The sequence below is a fragment of the Telmatherina bonti genome (genome assembly GCF_933228915.1).
Source record: "Telmatherina bonti genome assembly, chromosome: 10".
NCBI classification, from domain to species: Eukaryota; Metazoa; Chordata; class Actinopteri; order Atheriniformes; family Telmatherinidae; genus Telmatherina; species Telmatherina bonti.
The window spans coordinates 19647178-19665469 of record NC_136628.1 but is presented as its reverse complement, the minus strand read 5'-3'; the positions used below and the strand labels follow the sequence as shown (position 1 = coordinate 19665469).

Genomic DNA, 18292 nt, shown 5'->3' with positions numbered 1-18292 from the left:
GGATTAAGCAGTTAGGGTTATGAATGAATGAATGAATGAATGAATGAATGAATGAATGTTCTAAAAGCCTGTCTGTCGATGGAGCTGCTGTTTATTTTTACTCTTCAAACTTTTTTCCTCTAGATTTTCTTGTTCTCATTTGTCCTGTGTGGTTCATAGACTCCCCAAGTTCCCGAAAGTCTTTGCATCCAAGAAAGTTTTATTTCTGTGAAAAATCCAAAACATTTAGTTGGCCAGTTGCTTGTTGTGTTTTTAACTGTTTAGCTAAAATAATGTTATACACAAACCCAAAGTTTGTGGGTCAGAATGGCGAATGCCTCATCCATCAAACTGTTTGCCTCTGCACGTAGAGCTGCAGACGTAGCTGCTGCCTGAATATGCGTCGCTTATGAACATTGGTCACCGGAATAAATAATGCCAATGTTGTCGATTCAGTTCTCTGTGTTTGGGAGTCTCGTTTAACAACCACCAGGCTGAGGTTGGACTTTCTGGTTGTTCTGCGATTGCTGCTGTGGCGACGAGAGAACAGCGGCTGTTCACTCGGTGGTTCTCAAAAGGAACTGCGGAGGCTACTTTTCACCTCCTACTTGTTACACATGTTATTTAATAGGAATTTTTTGGCATATTGACCAACATTTGAGAAGTTGAGGGTCAGATAAAGTCAGATAAAAGAATTTTGTTTTATTCTATGAAGTCAAGAAGTGGACACACCAGCTGTTACCAGGTGAGGACACACTGAGTCAGCAATCCTACAGAATAGTACGGTAGTTTTGTTACTGACATCCTAAGTGAAATGCGTTACTTTACTTTGTTAAGACAAAAAGTAATGCTGCCAGTTGATCCCTACTGAAAATACTTTGAGGAAAATTCATTTTTACACAGTTTATTGATTTTAATTCATCACCTCAGTTGAACCTACTCTTGATGTAAGAACAGCTACTAACACAATTGTTTCCATGCAAATTTCTCATTTAAATTAGTTTTACTCTGCCTTTAAATAGAAACACATTGCTGCATCAGAGAGACGTAGACCATTTAACACATGAGCATATGTGAACAATGTGGTGAGGAGAAACAAAGTGGGAATGCAGAACAGCTGAGGCTCTGTGATCAAATTTAATTAGTTGATTTCATGCCTGCATCTGAGTGTGTCTTCAGTAGCAAGGAGCCGGATTCTAAACCTGATGGAGATTTAATGTAGGGAAAACAAGACTGCAATGCTGCGAGATATTTAGACAAGAGGAAAAGAGAAAGGCCCTCTGGATTTTGTAAGTCCTGGGGCAGTAGAAGACACAACATGGCTGGAAAATAAGAAAATGAGAAGCACCTGATACCCATTCTTCAAGAACTAATTCATAGTTGGATCCCTTGGATGAGGATTGTTGAATCCTTTTACTTTGTGCCAGTATTGCATGAGGTAACAAGCCAAATCCAGCTTTTTGAGCATTTCCCTTTACCTTTGAAAAAGGCACAGCCAAATGCCTCTCATCCACTATCCCCTCAAACAACCCACAGAGGAAATCACAGGGCACTCCTCTTCGCCACCAGGCTTTCAGCCAGTCGCCCATAATCTAGGGGAAAAAACATCACAAGACGACATAGCAATGCATTTCAATCTACCCAACAGAAAGAAGGTGGAATGGGAGCAGTGTAGTACACAGACCTGTAGTATAGATCTAAAGTTGCTTAATTCCATATAGTGTCATGAAGTATTTCTCCACTGCAGTAGTTAGATACTCTGAATGTAGTGATTCTCTTTATGTTTCAGGAGATTTAACCATTATTCTGTTTGTTACTATGCAAAGTTAGAAACATTTATTTTTCTTTGGGGGAATATTCTACTACACTAAGAAGTTAATTTATTTTTTTCCCAGCTATCTGGTAAATGTGGAATCAAACTCGATCAACTGAGTTTGCTCGATAGTTTGCTGATCTGGTCAGTTTGAGGCCAGTGAGGAGCAGAAATCTGTCCATCCGCTCTACACTCCAAGATATTGTTAGTACTGTTGGCTGTAAGACCTCAGCTCTGCCACAAGGTGATAAAAATCTGCCTGTAAGGTAGCATGCAGTGTCAGCTTTCTACCCTTCCTTTTTTCTAAGAGTGAAGTATATAATCAATAATGCTTCTTTTTATAACTTTCCAGTGGAAGAGACACATAGCAGAGGTCAGTTTTTTTGGCTGAATAAAATCTGCCCATAAGTTGGAATTAAAAAAGTAAATAGAAAAGCGCAAGAAAAAGTTTAGGGAGGAAAGAAAATTTTCCCAAATGTTTAAATCCCTCAAACACACTCTTTATTCAGAAGTGCTTTTAGTTCTGTTGGATTTGTTATTTTGTTTGGTAAGCACCTCACTTACCTCAGGCAATGTCCCAACCGCTGTTAAACATATACAGCCTAGTAGAAAAGAACAAATGTAGATCCCACAGGTTTTTCTAATTACAGGCTTTTTCTAAACTTGAGTTTCTTTCTAAAAAAAAAACCAAAAAACAAGGCTTATAAGGCATAGGCCCCTTCTTTTAAACCTGAGCGACTATTTTCGTGCTGCCAGCATTCTTGGTCCATCGACCTCTAACAGTCGACCTCATGCCAGAAACCTGAATATTGATAAGTCTTTTAAACTAGAACAGCAGATTAGTTCTGTGGTACAAAATGTTCTTTTTCCTTTAGAGGCTGCTTCGAAAACCCAAGACTCCCATCCATTCAAAATGATCCAGCGGGACTATTTTTACATTGTTTGTTATGGTATTTTCTGTTTTTAAATCCCTTAAGACTCACATTTACACTGGCTTTTAAACACAGTTGAGTTCAACATTTATTTTGAGTTTGTTTTTATGTTTCATCATGTTTTTAGGGTGTACAGTTTTTATTGCATTTATTGTTTTTCCTTTTTTTTTTTTCTTTTTTTTTTTTTTTTCTTACTGTTTCTTTATGGGCTTATAGAGATTTTATAGAGTCATTTGAGCAGCTGGGGTTGCAGTAAATGTGCTATTTGATAAAACTGACACTGACATTGTATCACACCTAACATAATAGAGGCGCATGGTTTTATGTCTGCATGGCATCCACTGACTCCATGACAGTGACATAGTTTTATTTTAATTCTAATTGCAGTTGGATATTTGTGTGTAATAAGTGTAATGTAGTCACATGTAGTTATGACAGCCAAAAGATTGGTTGGTGTTAAATGGTGCTTACAGTGGGGTGGGGGGAGGGCTTTGAGGCATGGGGAACTGGTGCGAGGAGGATGCCATGTGCTTGGATGGCTATGAAAATGATTGTAAAATCACATGGTAAAAATATTCAGCTTGCATTCTCCTTCAACTGAATGGAGGAATAATGTTAGTGTGGAGGAAACATGGAACATTTCCATTTTGCAAACTGTGTCTCCCAATACTTTGGTTTCCCTCAGTTCACAAAAACAGCTATAATTTATTTTTCTTTTACAAGCAGTGCATCCTGTCTTTACTTACACTCTCCCCTGCTTCTTTCTGGTTTTCTTCAGCTAAGTTTCAACTCCTCAGAGATTCACACAGAGAAATCAGTTTTGCCTGGCCTCTCTGCCTTTGGAAGGGAACAGGCATATATAAATATTCACATGCGGCTATTTCAGATACTCAGCTTTGGGACTGGATGAGCTGTTCTTCCGTTTGATCATGGAGACTGTATACATGCGTCTCTAGATGATTTCTTTCCTTCCTCGTGCTTCTCTACTTTAATTTTTTTCTGTGAACTCACATTCCTCTGACTGAGTTCTTTTTACTGTCGTCATTTTCCAAGTATGACTGTTTTCCTTCATGTTCCCTCAGCTTCTTTTTCCCCCTTAATTCATTGCACTCCCTCTCATTTATTCTATTTCCTTTCCTTCTTTCTCCTCTTTGTTGTTACTTCCCTTCTCACGTTATTTTGTTATTCTCTTTGACAAAAACATCTATCTTTCAGTCTGTCATGTTTTCTATATTTTCCATTCCTTTATTTGTTTTGACCCCTCTTCATCTGATAAATGGTTCCCTTAAAGTTTCACTTTCACTGTTGCAGTAAATACTGTCAACTCTTTCATCCTTTGCTTCATTATTACTTCTTTTTCCTCATGTCTTCAGTTGTTCTTCTTTGTTCTTGGGTACAGTTGTGTCTGGGAATATTTGATCCCTTTTACCACAGTTTAGGTACAGCAAATACAGCGGTGGAAAGTTTGTGTTTGTTCCCCTGCTGAATGTGTAAGTTTACACACTTGTTGGGGATCAAATGCTTATTATCCTTCATAAAATTGTAGTAAAACTATGCCTCTATCAATTACTACTTATTAAATTTTAATTACCTCGGAGCACCACTCATCACTTTTACTTAACTTAAGATTCAGGAGGATGAGAAAACCTGAAATATACTTAATTCAATAAACACAGTCTCACTTAAAGTAGTAAATTCTCAGAACGAATGAACCAGAAATTGTACATTCAGAAATTATGACAAGAACGGATGAATTGATTATACATATTTATTACAATGATGGTAAACATACAGCAGTGAAAATGAGCAATGATGGAGAGGTTATTGGTGAGATGGTCAAGTGAATTTGTTTACAGGGATTTTCATTTATGACAGTAATAATGAGAGGTAAAAATGAATTGAATGAAATGGGGCAGAAAGGAACTGGTTGGAATTGAAGCAATTAAATCGGTATCGTTATTTCACTTAAATCTTTGTTAAAATTATACTTAGTGATATTGTGTTTGGATGAGAATTCAAATTTATACTTTGGTTAAATTTGATGTACTGTTGAACACCACAAGTGATATCAAAGCGCTATGAAGATCCTACTTTTTCCCGCTGGGTCAGTTGATGGAGCCGGCGGACCGGGTGGTTCTGTCCTGGACTGCAAGTCTCCGGGAAATGGACCTTCTGGCGTCGGGAGAAGTAGGTCTGGAGCTGCTCTGATGAACGGGTTGGGATCTCTGTCCAGCAGAATCCCAGAGCCAAGGGCGGTGTTTCTCGTACTCAAATTATTCCAAAGGTTGTGTTCCACGCGTACTGTCTGAGGGTAGGCAGTACTTGTACAGACGCAAAAATTAGTGGAACTGCGGTTCTGGTGAATTACTGATCTCAAAAAGGAAAAATAAAAATGTTCGCTGGGTAAACTTATACAAGGCTTGTTTCGCCTTCAAAACAAATATTACTTTTCTGTTCGAACTTATCTCGTTAAGATCTTACGCGCACAAAAGAAGAGAGATGGAGTAAACTTATGAGAACAAAGAAACAGCTGCGTACAGCGGAAAGTTGCGAGAGGGCAACGAAATTAAGTCAAAGTACAAGAATCACGGCGATCGAGAGTCAAGGGCCGAGACAGAAGAACAAGGGAGGACGAAAAAAAACCCACGAAGTCCAGAGCGCGGGTCCATTTAACTGGACCCTTCCTCCTAGGTCCTGACCAATCACAAACCACTAATCGTCAGGAGGCTGGTCAGTCTTACCCAATCAGGTCAGCTTTGATTGTTAACCAAGAGGGTAGGAGTGATTCAGGTCTTATTTCACTGCGGGCCCTGGTTCCTTTCTCCCATTTCATTAACATGATCATGATAATCAAATTATTAACTTTGTTTCCTAGCTTTAAGCATGGCAATCAACATTCTGGGGACTCATGCAGATGTTTTGTTTGCTTGAAAAGGGAACATTTACCAATAGTAATACTTTTACACATGAAACCCAATTGTTGTATATTTCACATATTTCTTATCAAGTGTGGATTAATCCATTGGCATGACTTGTCTTCCTCAGCCGATGAATCCTGAAAGAGAGTTACATTCTTATCCATTCCTATTATTTGCTTAACAGGGGTTCCAAACTAGGAAGGATATAACCAACATTATGTAGTAAAGTGTTCATGATTGATTCTGATGTGTGATCAGTTCAAGGATTTAAATCACATATGAGAATGAATAAAAAGGGAAACTTCAGTCAAACCTATCAACAAAAATCATGTAGGCTACATTAAACCAGTTAGTGAAAGGAGATCTAAAGGAGACACGAAGAAGTGCATCTGGAGTTTCTTCCTGTGGGAAGAGGGGTGGATCTGTCACCCAGAATGTATATTCGGGGAGGATCAAAGCAGAGTTGCCGGGTCTCTCTCCTGGCGCCGTTGAGTCTTATCTTGAGGTGTAAAGGTGTCATTTTGACAAGGGCCAGTTGCTTAGTTCGATGTGACATTCCGTATCTATTGACTTAAGGGACTGTAAACTGTGTTAGAGGTTTTGTTCAGACCATCTGGTTTGGGGTCTGCAGGAGGTCCTGAAAGAGAAATCTGGAGGTAAATGTGAATTGTGTGTTTATCTGGGGGGGGGGGGAAGAAAAGAAAACTAATACACCCGAAGCCGTCCTCCTCTTTCGGGTCAAAAAGGTAATTTTCTCCAGTCCTCTAGGATGACACCCCTCTGACTGCAAGAGGAGATCAAGAGCCCATAATTTAATCCAGCCAAGGAGAAAAAGAAAAGGGAAATAAAAGTTGTTTTATTCCTCCTGGAAAAGCCTTGGAGGCTACAAAATGTACAACAATTTATAACTTTTATATTGTGTATTTTTTTTCTGCATTTTCTGATATTCTGTTTATGTCCATAATCAGTAAACAACCATTAAAATGTGTCTGTTCATTTCTATGGAAGTGGGCAAACTTAAGAATCAAATTCTTATTTCCCCCACAGTAAAACATGCAGAGACATCATGTCACTTTAAAATGTAAATCTGTTTTTATTTTTATGCCCCCATGTTGTTCTGCATTTTGTTTCCTTTCCTCATCTCAACCCCCCCCCCCCCCCCCCCCCCCCCCCACATACTGCCCTATGGCACTATGTAAGAAAAGAAAGACATTCTCTGTTGTCCCCAGCGATACTGATGTATACTGATACCTTTATGTTTCTACTTTTATACATAATATCCCTTTACCAGTGTGACTTATGTTTCAGAGACACGTTTTATAAATCCCTCCGCATTCATCGACACAAGTCTTTGTGGTCTAATTCGCTGCTTTTCATGGTGTCTCTCCATAGATGAACACTTGTAAGCACCCAGACCAGTCACCGACTGCCCACATCCAGGCGCTGATGCTGCAGCCTCCCATGTTATGCCCATTTCCATTCCCATGACTGCTGGTCTGTTTGGCACTGATAACTACTTCATGGATTTCTTTCACAGATATCTTCACTGCGCTGCCTTTAAACTCCTACTCATTCTCTTTCTCTCCCTATTGTCAGCTTTGTTTTACAAACAGGGCAGTGATACTGCCTCTCAGAGGCACACCTCTCCCCCATGCCCTGGCCGGCTGTCAGACTAGATGTACCGTGACAGCAGGCATACTTGGTACGCCGGCAGACATTCCCAAACACACACACACACACACACATGAATATGAACACTCTGCAAACACTCACAGTAGGCCTGGCACATGCCTTTGCTCTTTGTGACCTCACCTTGACCTGTCGTAAGATGCCTTCCTCACATCCTCACGTCTGATACACCTCGACAGGTGTGTGCCTTTGCCCATGTGTGCTTTCAGTCACTCTGATGCAAATTTTATGTAAGGCCGTTGAGTGTGTGAGGGAAACTAGGACATGAAACTGCCAAATATGTATCCTGGTTAAATGTGGGTGTGTTTCCTTCCCTGCATAGGTTGCTATTTTATTACATTTTCTTCCCCTTTGAATTCCCCCTGAACCATTTTCCTTACCTTTCATTGCTTTATCATTGCGCCTCAGGGCTCTTTTAGAGGTATGTCTATTAGCTGCACACAAGACATGTGTGTATACTTGCACTAACAAAAGGGATGCAAACAAACACAGACCACCTCAGCTGTTTGAAGACACTTTCTGTTTAATTTTATTTATAAACAGCTTTTCAGTCTGGCGTTGTTCAGTAATCACATAGAAAACGTTTGGCCTGCACAAAGAAGGAAAGGCGAGGGAGAGACTGCAGAGAGATGTGTGCATGTGTGTGTTGGGAGGTGGAAGAGAAAGGAACAGCGCAAGAGGAGAGGTCAGAGAGAATAAGCAGATAGACGTGGAAGGAGAAGGGACAGGAGGAGGGGGAGAAAGAGGGATGAATAGGAGGTAAGAAAAGACAGGAGCAGGGAGGGCAGTGGGGTGTGTTTATCCTCAATGAGTCAACAAAACAAAAAGACAAAAGGCAAATAAGGAAATAATTATAAGAATATTCTTAAAAATAACAAAAGTTCCAGCCTCTAGCTCCCTGTTCATTTTTCATGGGAACTGCTGAGATGCAACAAAAAAAAAAAAAAAAAAAAAAAAAAAGCCAGAAAGCCAGTTTCTTCATTATTTTGTTTCTTTTTTTTTTAAATAAAAATCATCCACACAGGAATAAACAGACACAAATTTACATCACCTCTTGGTTAACAGCAGCACAAACAAGTTCACCGGTAGGGATCTCTAATCCTACACGTCAGGACAACGACACCAGTGACAGGCTTCTGAACATCCCCGACATCTAGATAGATAGACATGAAAAAGGAGGGTCCCAGCAGGAAACACACATAAGAAGGGTACAAATGTGGCCCCTGCCCTTGGAATCCCATTCAGGCAAGGTTATTCTAGGTAGCCAACAAACCAGACTCAGATTATTTTGTGCTTCTTTTTTTCAGCCTGTCAGGATTTTAGTTTGTTATGTCAATGTTTGCTAACGAGGGTAGTTTGTATAAAGATAGAATTTGTCATGTTTTAGTATTGTAAGAGGTAAAGAAACTTGCAGCTTTACTGGCCAGTTAAAGTACCCGTCCATGTGTAGCTGTTAAACCTACTGCAATGAAGCACTTAAAACTTCAGGCAAGTAACTTGAGGGTTAAAGTTTAAACCAAGAGAACATCTGTGATCAGAAAGGGGTTAGAAGTGTGTGGTAGGTTGTGAACGTGATTGATCAAGCTTTGTCATAAAGTGTGTGCTTTATTTGCTCCACTTCAAAAGGGGAACAGCATCCCGCAATCCTCATTGTCCTTATTTATTCCTGAGGAAGAGTCCCGGGCCTCCGAAACAGCTGTGGGGTTTGCTCTCCTCAGACCTAGCAGCAATATAATCCAACTGTCCAATCGGGCTTGCGAGTTGTTGGATCCATCCGTTCTGAAGCGCAGCACAAGAGAGAGGAGGAAGGAAATATAGCAGTTTTTGAGTTCCTTTTTCCTTTGTGGATCATCACTGGACTGTTTTTGTTTTCCATATTCTCCTGGAGGGTCCCCCCTCACAAAAAAAACTGTTTTTTCCTGATTCTGAAACTTTTCTGCGAATGACACACAGCTTTCACAGCATTACAGAGGAAAGTGCATATCATTTTCAGGGAATCCAAAGTTTTATGAGTCAGGCTGAAGCTTCAGCTTTTCCTCGGCCTGTAGAGATGAGGCCTGCACTTTGAAGCCAGTGAGATGATGAGGGAATGAAACAATTTCTCGCCTCTAGAGTTCTTCCCTAATGAAACTGGCTTCCTTTAGGCACTCTTGATATCAGGCTTCGTTCTATCCACATGGCTTCAGTATTAGCTTTAATTTGAGTTGTTTTGTGTTTTTTCGTGGACATCTTTTGTCATACAAACAGGAAAAAAAATCTCATTCATACAGGATGGGAACTGATGGCTGTTAAAATGGCTTTTTAAGTTGGGATGCAAAAATGAGAACAAACCATCTCCAGCCATACTGGTCTGAAGAACTGGCGGTTATGTTGTGTCACAATTTCAGCTGTGTTTGTCAGATGCTAACCATATAGGTGAGCATTAAAAGCTGCCGTGATATGTGGGAATAAAGCCACTTTCTCAGTAGATTGACAGTGATTATAGCTATTACTGCTAAAAACCCTTCACAATGACTCATTTCACTGCCACTTGCATGTGCAGTACTTTGTTTCTTGAGCTTAAGGTACTCCTCAGTTAGCAGAGACAGCTATAAATGATTTAGTCTTCGAGTGAGTAACAGATCAAGGTTGTGCTTAGAGAATGCCATGGAGTCAAGAGGGCAAACTGTTTCATACTCACTATGTGCTCTTTCTTTAACTGAATTGAATCATTGGCTCATTTTATGTGGCTGTACAGTGTTTATAAGAACATAAATTCTGTGAAGCAGTTGATGCCAAAGAGACAAAAAGTCTTCCCGTTGCTTCGTTTGCTGACATCATCAAAATGATGGGCTTCATTGTTTTCCCTGACTTCCATGTATTGATTATGATAAGGGTCCCTGCAGTGATTCTGTAGGGATACTCAGGATACTTCTTTATACACAGTTATCCATACATGCTTCATTGAAGAGCCGGGACAGGATGTTTCAGGACAATGAATTGTAAAGTTGCATCACCAGCACAAAAGTATTCATCTTGTGTCTCAGCGTAGAATCACAAAATAGACTGACAGCATGAGAGCTGATGAGAAATAGGAAATATATTCTGCAAGGTGTGAACCTGCTTTATTAGTAGCTCTTTGGACCCCGCTTGGTGGGCCAACAGAAGTTCTGGGGATGCACTTGTTCCTCCTCCTTCCTCCAGACATGTCATATTTACCTCCATCTGGAGCATAGTCTTTTTCTCCCCCATCCCGAAGTACCTGCACCTCATTGAGACCCCCTTTTGTTTTGCGTCCTCGGCGGGTACAGTTTTTACGGCTTCCCTTGGGTGGCCGCGGCAGGGGCGAGGGTGATGGTAAGCTGTACTGGTCCCCATGGGGTAGGTACGGCCTCTGATGATGGTTGTGATGGTTTCTGTGACGATTCAGGTGATTTAAAGACTCTCCATGCTCCATCTCTCCACCAGGGGCACCATGAGTGTGACCCTCCCCCGACAGACAACTGGGGAGCTCCTCTTTCTTCAACGTCTTCAGGTCCTTTCCTGTCAGCTCTGGTGGTAAAACACACATTAAGGAGGAAGTGGAGCCTCTGAACCGCCGCAGCCAATCCCATAGTGAAAGGGCCTTGCAGTCACACTCCCAGGGGTTGTCGTTGAGACGTAGGTACTCTAGGGCTGGCAGCAGAGTCATGGTGGCACCAGATAGCTCAGTGAGGGAGTTATTAAACAAGTATAAGGTGGTGAGACGCCGCAGGTCATGGAAAGCCTGACGATCAACCCACTGGATTTTGTTCTGGTGCAGAAGAAGCCGGTCTAAGACCCCCAGACCTCTGAAAGTGTTTTGGCGAAGACTCCAAAGTCGATTGCCATGCAGGAAAAGATGACTGAGGTTAAGCAGGTCGATGAACAGATCATCCTCCAAGAATTCTAGCTGGTTATCCTGTAATGTAAAGGAAGGAGGAAAGCAAAAAAAAAACAAAAAAAAAAACAACAAAGAAGACTTAAAATAAGGCACAGCATATGAAACATTCATTTTTTTATGACTGATGGCTTGTATAAGCTTATGTTTCTGTGAAATATTTGCTGTTGGATAACACTATCTATGTATTACTATGTTGCTCGTCCATTATTATACATTGTGACAAGAACATTGGAATAATTTACATTATACAACACAATGAATAGGTTGTTGTGTCACACGGGGAAAAGCTGGACCATTGAATAATCTGTAATCCGTACAGCTCTCTGAGGCTCACTGAATGGTGCGTTTGAGGTTTAGGAATTCTGTTGGAGTTCTTTCTCCTCATGTATGTTAATAATTTGGCTAACTCACTTCGTTGTGGGATAGTTTTTTTCAGTGGCCCCGAGCAAATAACTGTTATGACAACTCAAGGTAAAACAAAAAAATGACAAAAAAAAAAAAGGAAAATTATTTAAACACACCATACATTTTGTAATAACTCTGCTAGATTTAACTTTTTGTTTTGCTGTCATATTTTCTGTAATGTGTTCTCTTTCCTTCTCACATCGTGTTCTTCTGTTTTGTAAATTGATTCTGTTTTGACGGAGGATAAAGCCGTTTTCCTTTTGTTCTATTTCATTGTGTTTTTTCATTTTACTATCTTTTTTTATCTGTTCTCTTAAAAGTCTGTCTGTTTGGAGTTTTTTGGAGTTAAAATATCAGCACTTGTCCCTGATGGCCTCCATGAATTTTTTTTTTTTGTAGCATTTTAATTACATTAAGGATGCCATCTGATCAGGTTCTGCTTTCCTTAGCAGTAAGCCCAAGCTGACAGACAAATAATATAGTGATGTGAATGTGGCCATAGTACAGCAGGGAGAAAAAGCAGCAAGTATGTAAGTACCTGTAGGTAGAGATACTGGAGATTATGCAGGCCCGCAAAGATCCCTGCCGGCAGGCTGATCAGGCCACAGTGGTACAGGTGCAGGGCATGTAGCCGACCCAGGCCCACAAAGGTGTCGGAAGCAATAGCCTTTAGGTGCCGATTGTCTCCAAGGTCAAGCTCCTCTAGGCGGTCGAAACCGTGGAAAGTGGATGGCTGTATGTAGGAGATGTTGTTGGAATAAAGCCACAACATGGTGGTGGTGGGCGAGAAGTGACCCCGGAGTAACCGTTGGATCTTGTTGTTTTGTAAGAATACTCGCTCGCTCTGAGCAGGGATGCCCTCGGGCACGGCATGGAAGTTGTGGGCTTGGCAGGAAACGGTGCTAGGTGAAGTGTAGCAGATGCAGTGGCGAGGACAGGGCAGAGAGAGATCCAGGCCCCAGAGCACCAACAGTAGCTCCACCCCACCATAACCTGCGACAAGAGAAAGATGGAGAGACAGAGTTAAGGAGAGAAAGCGAGATACAAGCAGAGTTAATTGAATTCATACTGCAGAGATTCTGTTATCAGACACACCTTCAATGAAACACTCATTGATCTCAGTTTACAAGGACAACAATGGGCACGGTTCAGTGCAGGCAAATTACAATTCTGACACAAATCTCTCTTACACACATATGCTCTAAATATGTCATGTTCCTTTGTGAGGCTATAGTCACATTTATTTCTGAGCCTTTTATACACTTTAGTGTTTTCTGCATCTAAAGCTCACAGGACCACTGTTACCAGTGTCACATAAACCTTAAAAATCCATCAAGTCCTTTGTGTGTGTGTGTGTGTGTGTGTGTGTGTGTGTGTGTGCGTGCGTCTTTTTTTTTTTTTTTTTAAATAACTACAAAAATACTTGCAAGTGTGATGCCTTTTATTGTGTGCCACTATGATATTCTGAGAGGTATGTACAACTATTTTTTGGGGTTTTCTGTGACAGTCTTCACAGAGCGGGACACACACACACACACACAGATACACACATCAACCAATCATGCACAGCATTATATCCTTTGGTTATCCTCTAAAGGTGACAGAAAATCGATATATCTCGTCCTTACAAGCAAACACGCAGCACACCTGTAATACTTTCCCACAAAAAGAGAAAGGAGGAAAAAAAAAAGGGGGGGGGGGGGTATGAGACAGAGGATGAGGCAAAGAAATCATCTGCAGGAGGCCTGTGAAGTGGATATTACTTTTTTGTTTTCACATTCCCATCATGTCACTCACAGTTATTTATTTATTTGACTTTCCAGCCTTGGATCATTTTATTGTTCCATGCATCTCAGGACTGAAGAGATTAAAAAAAAAAAAGTAAGGGGGGGTAAAGCTGATAGCGCTAAAGGGGACGACACAGTGATCCTGCAATATCCTAACAGACACAGAGATGAAATGCAATATGAACACCATATGGGCACACGGCTATATCCTTATGTAAACCATTTATATGTGAGCCCATGGTGGGGGGGGGGGGGGGGGGGGGGGGGGGTTATTTGTGAGCAATCAGAACATTTAGACTAAATGTCCCAAAGGTTATGTTGGGTTAACACTTAGTTTATCGTGACATATGACTAATAGCATTTAGGCTAACAGTGCAGACATTGCATGATATCAGTAACATCTTTTCAAGAATGCAACAAAAATATTGGTGTGTCTGTAAAATGAACAGATGTGATGGACAGATGCCAGGTTGGCTGGAACAGGGCTGCTATGTTAAAAAAAACAGCAGGCTCTGAGCTGAGGACACTTGAGCATTATCCCGTGTGTGTGTGTGTGTGTGTGTGTGTGTGTGTGTGTGTGTGTGTGTGTGTGTGTGTGTGTGTGTGTGTGTGTGTGTGAGACTATTCCACTAGTAACAAAAATGTGCCTGCGTCTATGTTTGTTGTATCTGTCATGCGAATGTGACATTTTATCAGACGTGTTTGTTTCATTTGACAAGAGTGACCTTTTGTTAAAAAAAAAACAAAAAACAACCATATAATCGGCTTACATCATGACTGATCATCTTCTTCTCTGTCATTCACCAGAAGTAAACAAACACTGTGCAAAACTTAAATAGTGCATGATTTAATAATATATTAATAGATACGAACAACTGCTTAATTATTTGTAGATTTATGCATGTTTTTTACCATTTAATCCTGAATAATAATACATAATTTAGAAGCAAATTTATGATACATGAAGTACTTTTTAATGATGTATGATTAAAGCAGTGAAACATGTTTTATTACTCCCTGCATATTATTATATAATGAGGTTGTATCAAATTTAAGCTTATGCTTGGGAAATGAGTTTCAATTGTTTGTACCACAACTTCAAATCAAAGATGGCAGCAACAGTGAAATGTTAATAATTATACAATACAATGATCTGAAAAAAAGTAAACCCAAACGCAGCATTAATTTGTTGACAGCCAAGTTGGAAGTCATTTGACTAAAACATTTTGCCTCATATTTTCACCAGACTGAACTAGCTAAGTTTTATAAAACTCAATGAGTTTAGTAGCAGAACAGGATTGCTGTCAAAGCAAATCGAAATTTTAGACTTTGTGGTGAAACTTTGTGGCTTTATGTGACTTACTGAAAGACTGATGGAAAGGTTGGGAGAAAGCTGAATAATAGAAATGGAAAGGATCAATATAAATGTATTATTTGTGATTTTGCTGAACAGGTGCTTGTCTGTATTGCAGGATTTCAGTATGATTTGGTGTTTCTGTTCTTCACACTTTGTTTTATTGGTCCACCTGAGCCAGCCTCGCACGCTTCATGTATTTTTTCTTGCTTTCTCATCTACACCCGCCTTCCTCTACACCTTTTTTTCCTGCTCTCTCCCACCTGCTGTGTCTTTTAATGAGGTGTAAAACTGCTGTTGGTGATTTTGTAGGCAAGTGCATGAAATATATTCATGAATTGTACATGGCTTTGTTTAGAGGTTTAGAGGTCAGAGAATCACCTGATAACCACTGATTGTCTTTATTTTATTGATTTCATATCTCAGTTGTGTCACAAATTGCTACTGCGATCTCTAATCAATTAATGCATGTTTACAGTGTTAAAATGTCCAGAAGGATGTTCCCACTAGTCCCATTGCATTTTTCACAAATCCAGTATAAGTGTGCTTGACACATGCTTATGATGATATTGCTCCTAGCATTAGTTTGCATTTCCAATTGCTTTTTCTCCCTTGTTGCCTTTTGTTTACCCCTGCAGTCTTTCATTTTTATCTACATTTTCATCATTGCTGTAAATCTGACTCTCCTTTTACCCTTTTCATTCTTTCCAATCATATCTTCTATCTTTCCCTTTTCTCCATCATGCAAGTCATTTCCCATCTGAGAGAAAATGATCGTCTTCGCCTGCATATTTACTGTGGATGTATGTTTTAAGGTTCCAGACTTAGAATTATGAGAAGATAGGAAAGCTGTTAATGTTGCTTGACATGGAGGGGAACAATTTGCAGACAGCATGTAGTTATGGAGAAATGTAATTCATATTATTTATTCTATACATTATATTTTTCAAAATGTCTTGTAAATAAATATATTTTTGATGTGGCCAATAAACAGGAGTTTTAGAGTTTCAGTTGGATGTGTGATTGCTTCTTGCTTCTATATATTTTGACGTGCCGAATGAAAACAGGGTCAGATGTTTGAAGTGTCAGTATTTGCAAACACTGGAAGCTTATGGTCAACATCCTATTTGTTCTATTGCTTTATGTTTTAACATCTTCCCGGTCCTCATTAATGATGTGCAACCACAGACTGTATATAAAAGATGGACGGAGTCTCTGTGACGTCACCCATAGGTTTCTGAAGAGCTGAATTGAATCTCGGTGGGCAGTTCCTACCATTGCCATGTTGGCAGTGTCATGCGCGTCATCTCGCCTGGAAAATACAAATATGGGCAAAGAGGTGGAGCTGAGAGGGCAGCCGTGAGCATCATGGTGGATGATTGACATCGAGCGAACTCTGAGCTTTCTGTAGCGAAGAGCTAACCGAGCTAACCCCGAGATAACGGGAGCTACCCAGCTAACGGAAGTAAGCGGGCTAAAGCTAAGTCACGTTGTTAACTGGCTAAAAACCGCGGTTGTTCTACGTTGTTCTTACTTGAAGCCCGAGATTGGTACCTGTCAATCAAAAGGGCATGCCCCTAACTTTACCGAACTTCGAGATTAAATTACTTTAAAAAGGGCGAGTTAGAAAAAAATTCACTCCCCCCACAGCTGTCATGAAGGTAAACCTGACCTATAAACCGAAAATGGATTTTTGAACCAGGCTGTAAACATGTTTATTTCCTCCGTGAAGTTGTCCTTTTTAACATGAGAGTCTTTGGGGATTTGCTCTGTTTTGCAGCCAGCCCCTAGTGGATGAAGGGGGAACTGCAGTTTTATGCACTTCAGCGTAGACTACACTTTTAACCACCGGAAGTTTCCACTTGTGTGCAGCTAATTAAATGCTAACATTTAGACAAGAAATCAAGCTGGCAGTAAGCAGAGTCCTAAACCTGTGACAATACTCATAACAGCATAAATTTAATTTTTTTCTTCATAGTGTGTATTCCCAGATGCTGTGTTGAATGCCTTGTTGTTTTTTTACCTCAATATTTCCTGCTCAAGGTGAATGTATTGATAAGCAGTTCAGTGTTAAGGCCGGTGTGTTTTGCCAACTAAAACGTTTCATCAAACAGAAGCTAAGCATAATATACCAGAGCATGATATTTTATTGTTTGAGGTAAATACTTCTTGACCACAGAGATGGAGCCATTAAAGAAATGGAACAGTTGTGGAGTTACAGCCCCAGATGTAAACGGCAGCATCTGCTGTTTGAGTCCATCCAAGGACCTCTGTTGCGTTTTCATTTTCAATCAGTTACTGTTTCTTCTCAAATGTCTGTCATCGGTTCTTAAAAATACCCCAAAGATCCTCTGAAAAGTAATCTGCTGCCTTATCAGCTTTCCTACTTCTGTAAAAAGTATTCCATAAGAACTTTGAACCTGACTGTAAGGACATGCATTAGTGACTTTGGACCATGATGCTGTGTGTCACCGTAGCACAGTACAACTTCTTGGTAGGGGGCTTGTACTGATAAAACTGGAATTGTTAAAATGCCAACTTGATTGGAGTATTTATCACACAAACGATTGTGTCCATTTGTCCTTTTTGGGGTTGTAAACATTCATGTTTTCCATTTCATGGAGGTCATTGTCTGTTTTTCAGCAAGAGGTGCTTATTTAATCAAACCTCCTTCAGTCTGTTGCTCTCTTTGTCTCTGAGTCCATTTCCTGCTGCTTGTTTGGCTAGATTCTCATCTCAGCCTCCCGGGTTAGATATTAGCCTAAAGCTTCATCAAGCACAGTCAGGGTACAATTACAACAACCGTCTCTTTCTCTCACACTAATCCCCCACACCCCCCAAAAAAAAATCATCATGTGCAAAAACATACACAGAAGGACGAGGAAAAAAGAAAGAAAAGCACAAGCACACACACTGCTTGTCAGGCCATTGTCACAACTGCCTTCCAAGAACCGCTTGGCATCTGCAGGAGACACCTGCCACTCACTCTGGCAAACACAGGAGAAACTAAGAGAAGGAAGGGAAAGGGAGGGGAGCCAGAGAGGGGAGGAATGGGCAATATCGTGCTCAAAGGGAATGAGGAACTCTTATAACATGAAAGCAGAGACACAGCTCGTCAGTGTGGGAGGGAAAGAGAGCAGAGCAAGTGAAACTGTAGCTAAAAAAAGGATGGCGGGGATGACAGGGATAATACTGTGAAGTGTGGACCATTATATGGGTAGGTGTGCAAATGTCTGTCTGCTCTGCACACAGCACAACTGACTTCTGACAAATTGCCGTCTAATTCTGTGACCTTCTGCGAGGTGACTCAGATAAACTCCTACAAAGTGATTACACACTTGCGCTTGCATGGCGAAAAGATTTCGTCACAATGATACTAGCATGTTCTTCAGGTAAACACAGACACATATGAAAGCTGGCTGCAGGCGCATGCACCCACGTGTAGACACACACAGTCAACACTAATTAGCAGGAGTGCAAGGATTTTTTTTTTTTTTTTTTTTTAAAGAGAAAA

The 18292-nt window shown here is 40.5% G+C and overlaps 1 protein-coding gene across 1 annotated transcript in view; it reads right to left on the bottom strand.

Moving 5' to 3' along the window:
- Positions 1 to 10353: 10353 nt before the first annotated feature.
- rtn4rl1a (reticulon 4 receptor-like 1a) overlaps positions 10354 to 18292 on the bottom strand; it is a gene marked incomplete at both ends in the record, with an annotated part of 79047 nt that continues 71108 nt past the window's right edge. Inside the window, 3 exons of the mRNA XM_079247355.1 lie at positions 10354 to 11250; positions 12176 to 12630; positions 17693 to 17765. Of these exons, the coding sequence (XP_079103481.1) occupies positions 10354 to 11250; positions 12176 to 12630; positions 17693 to 17765 (1425 nt within the window). The remainder of the gene's footprint in view (positions 11251 to 12175; positions 12631 to 17692; positions 17766 to 18292) is intronic.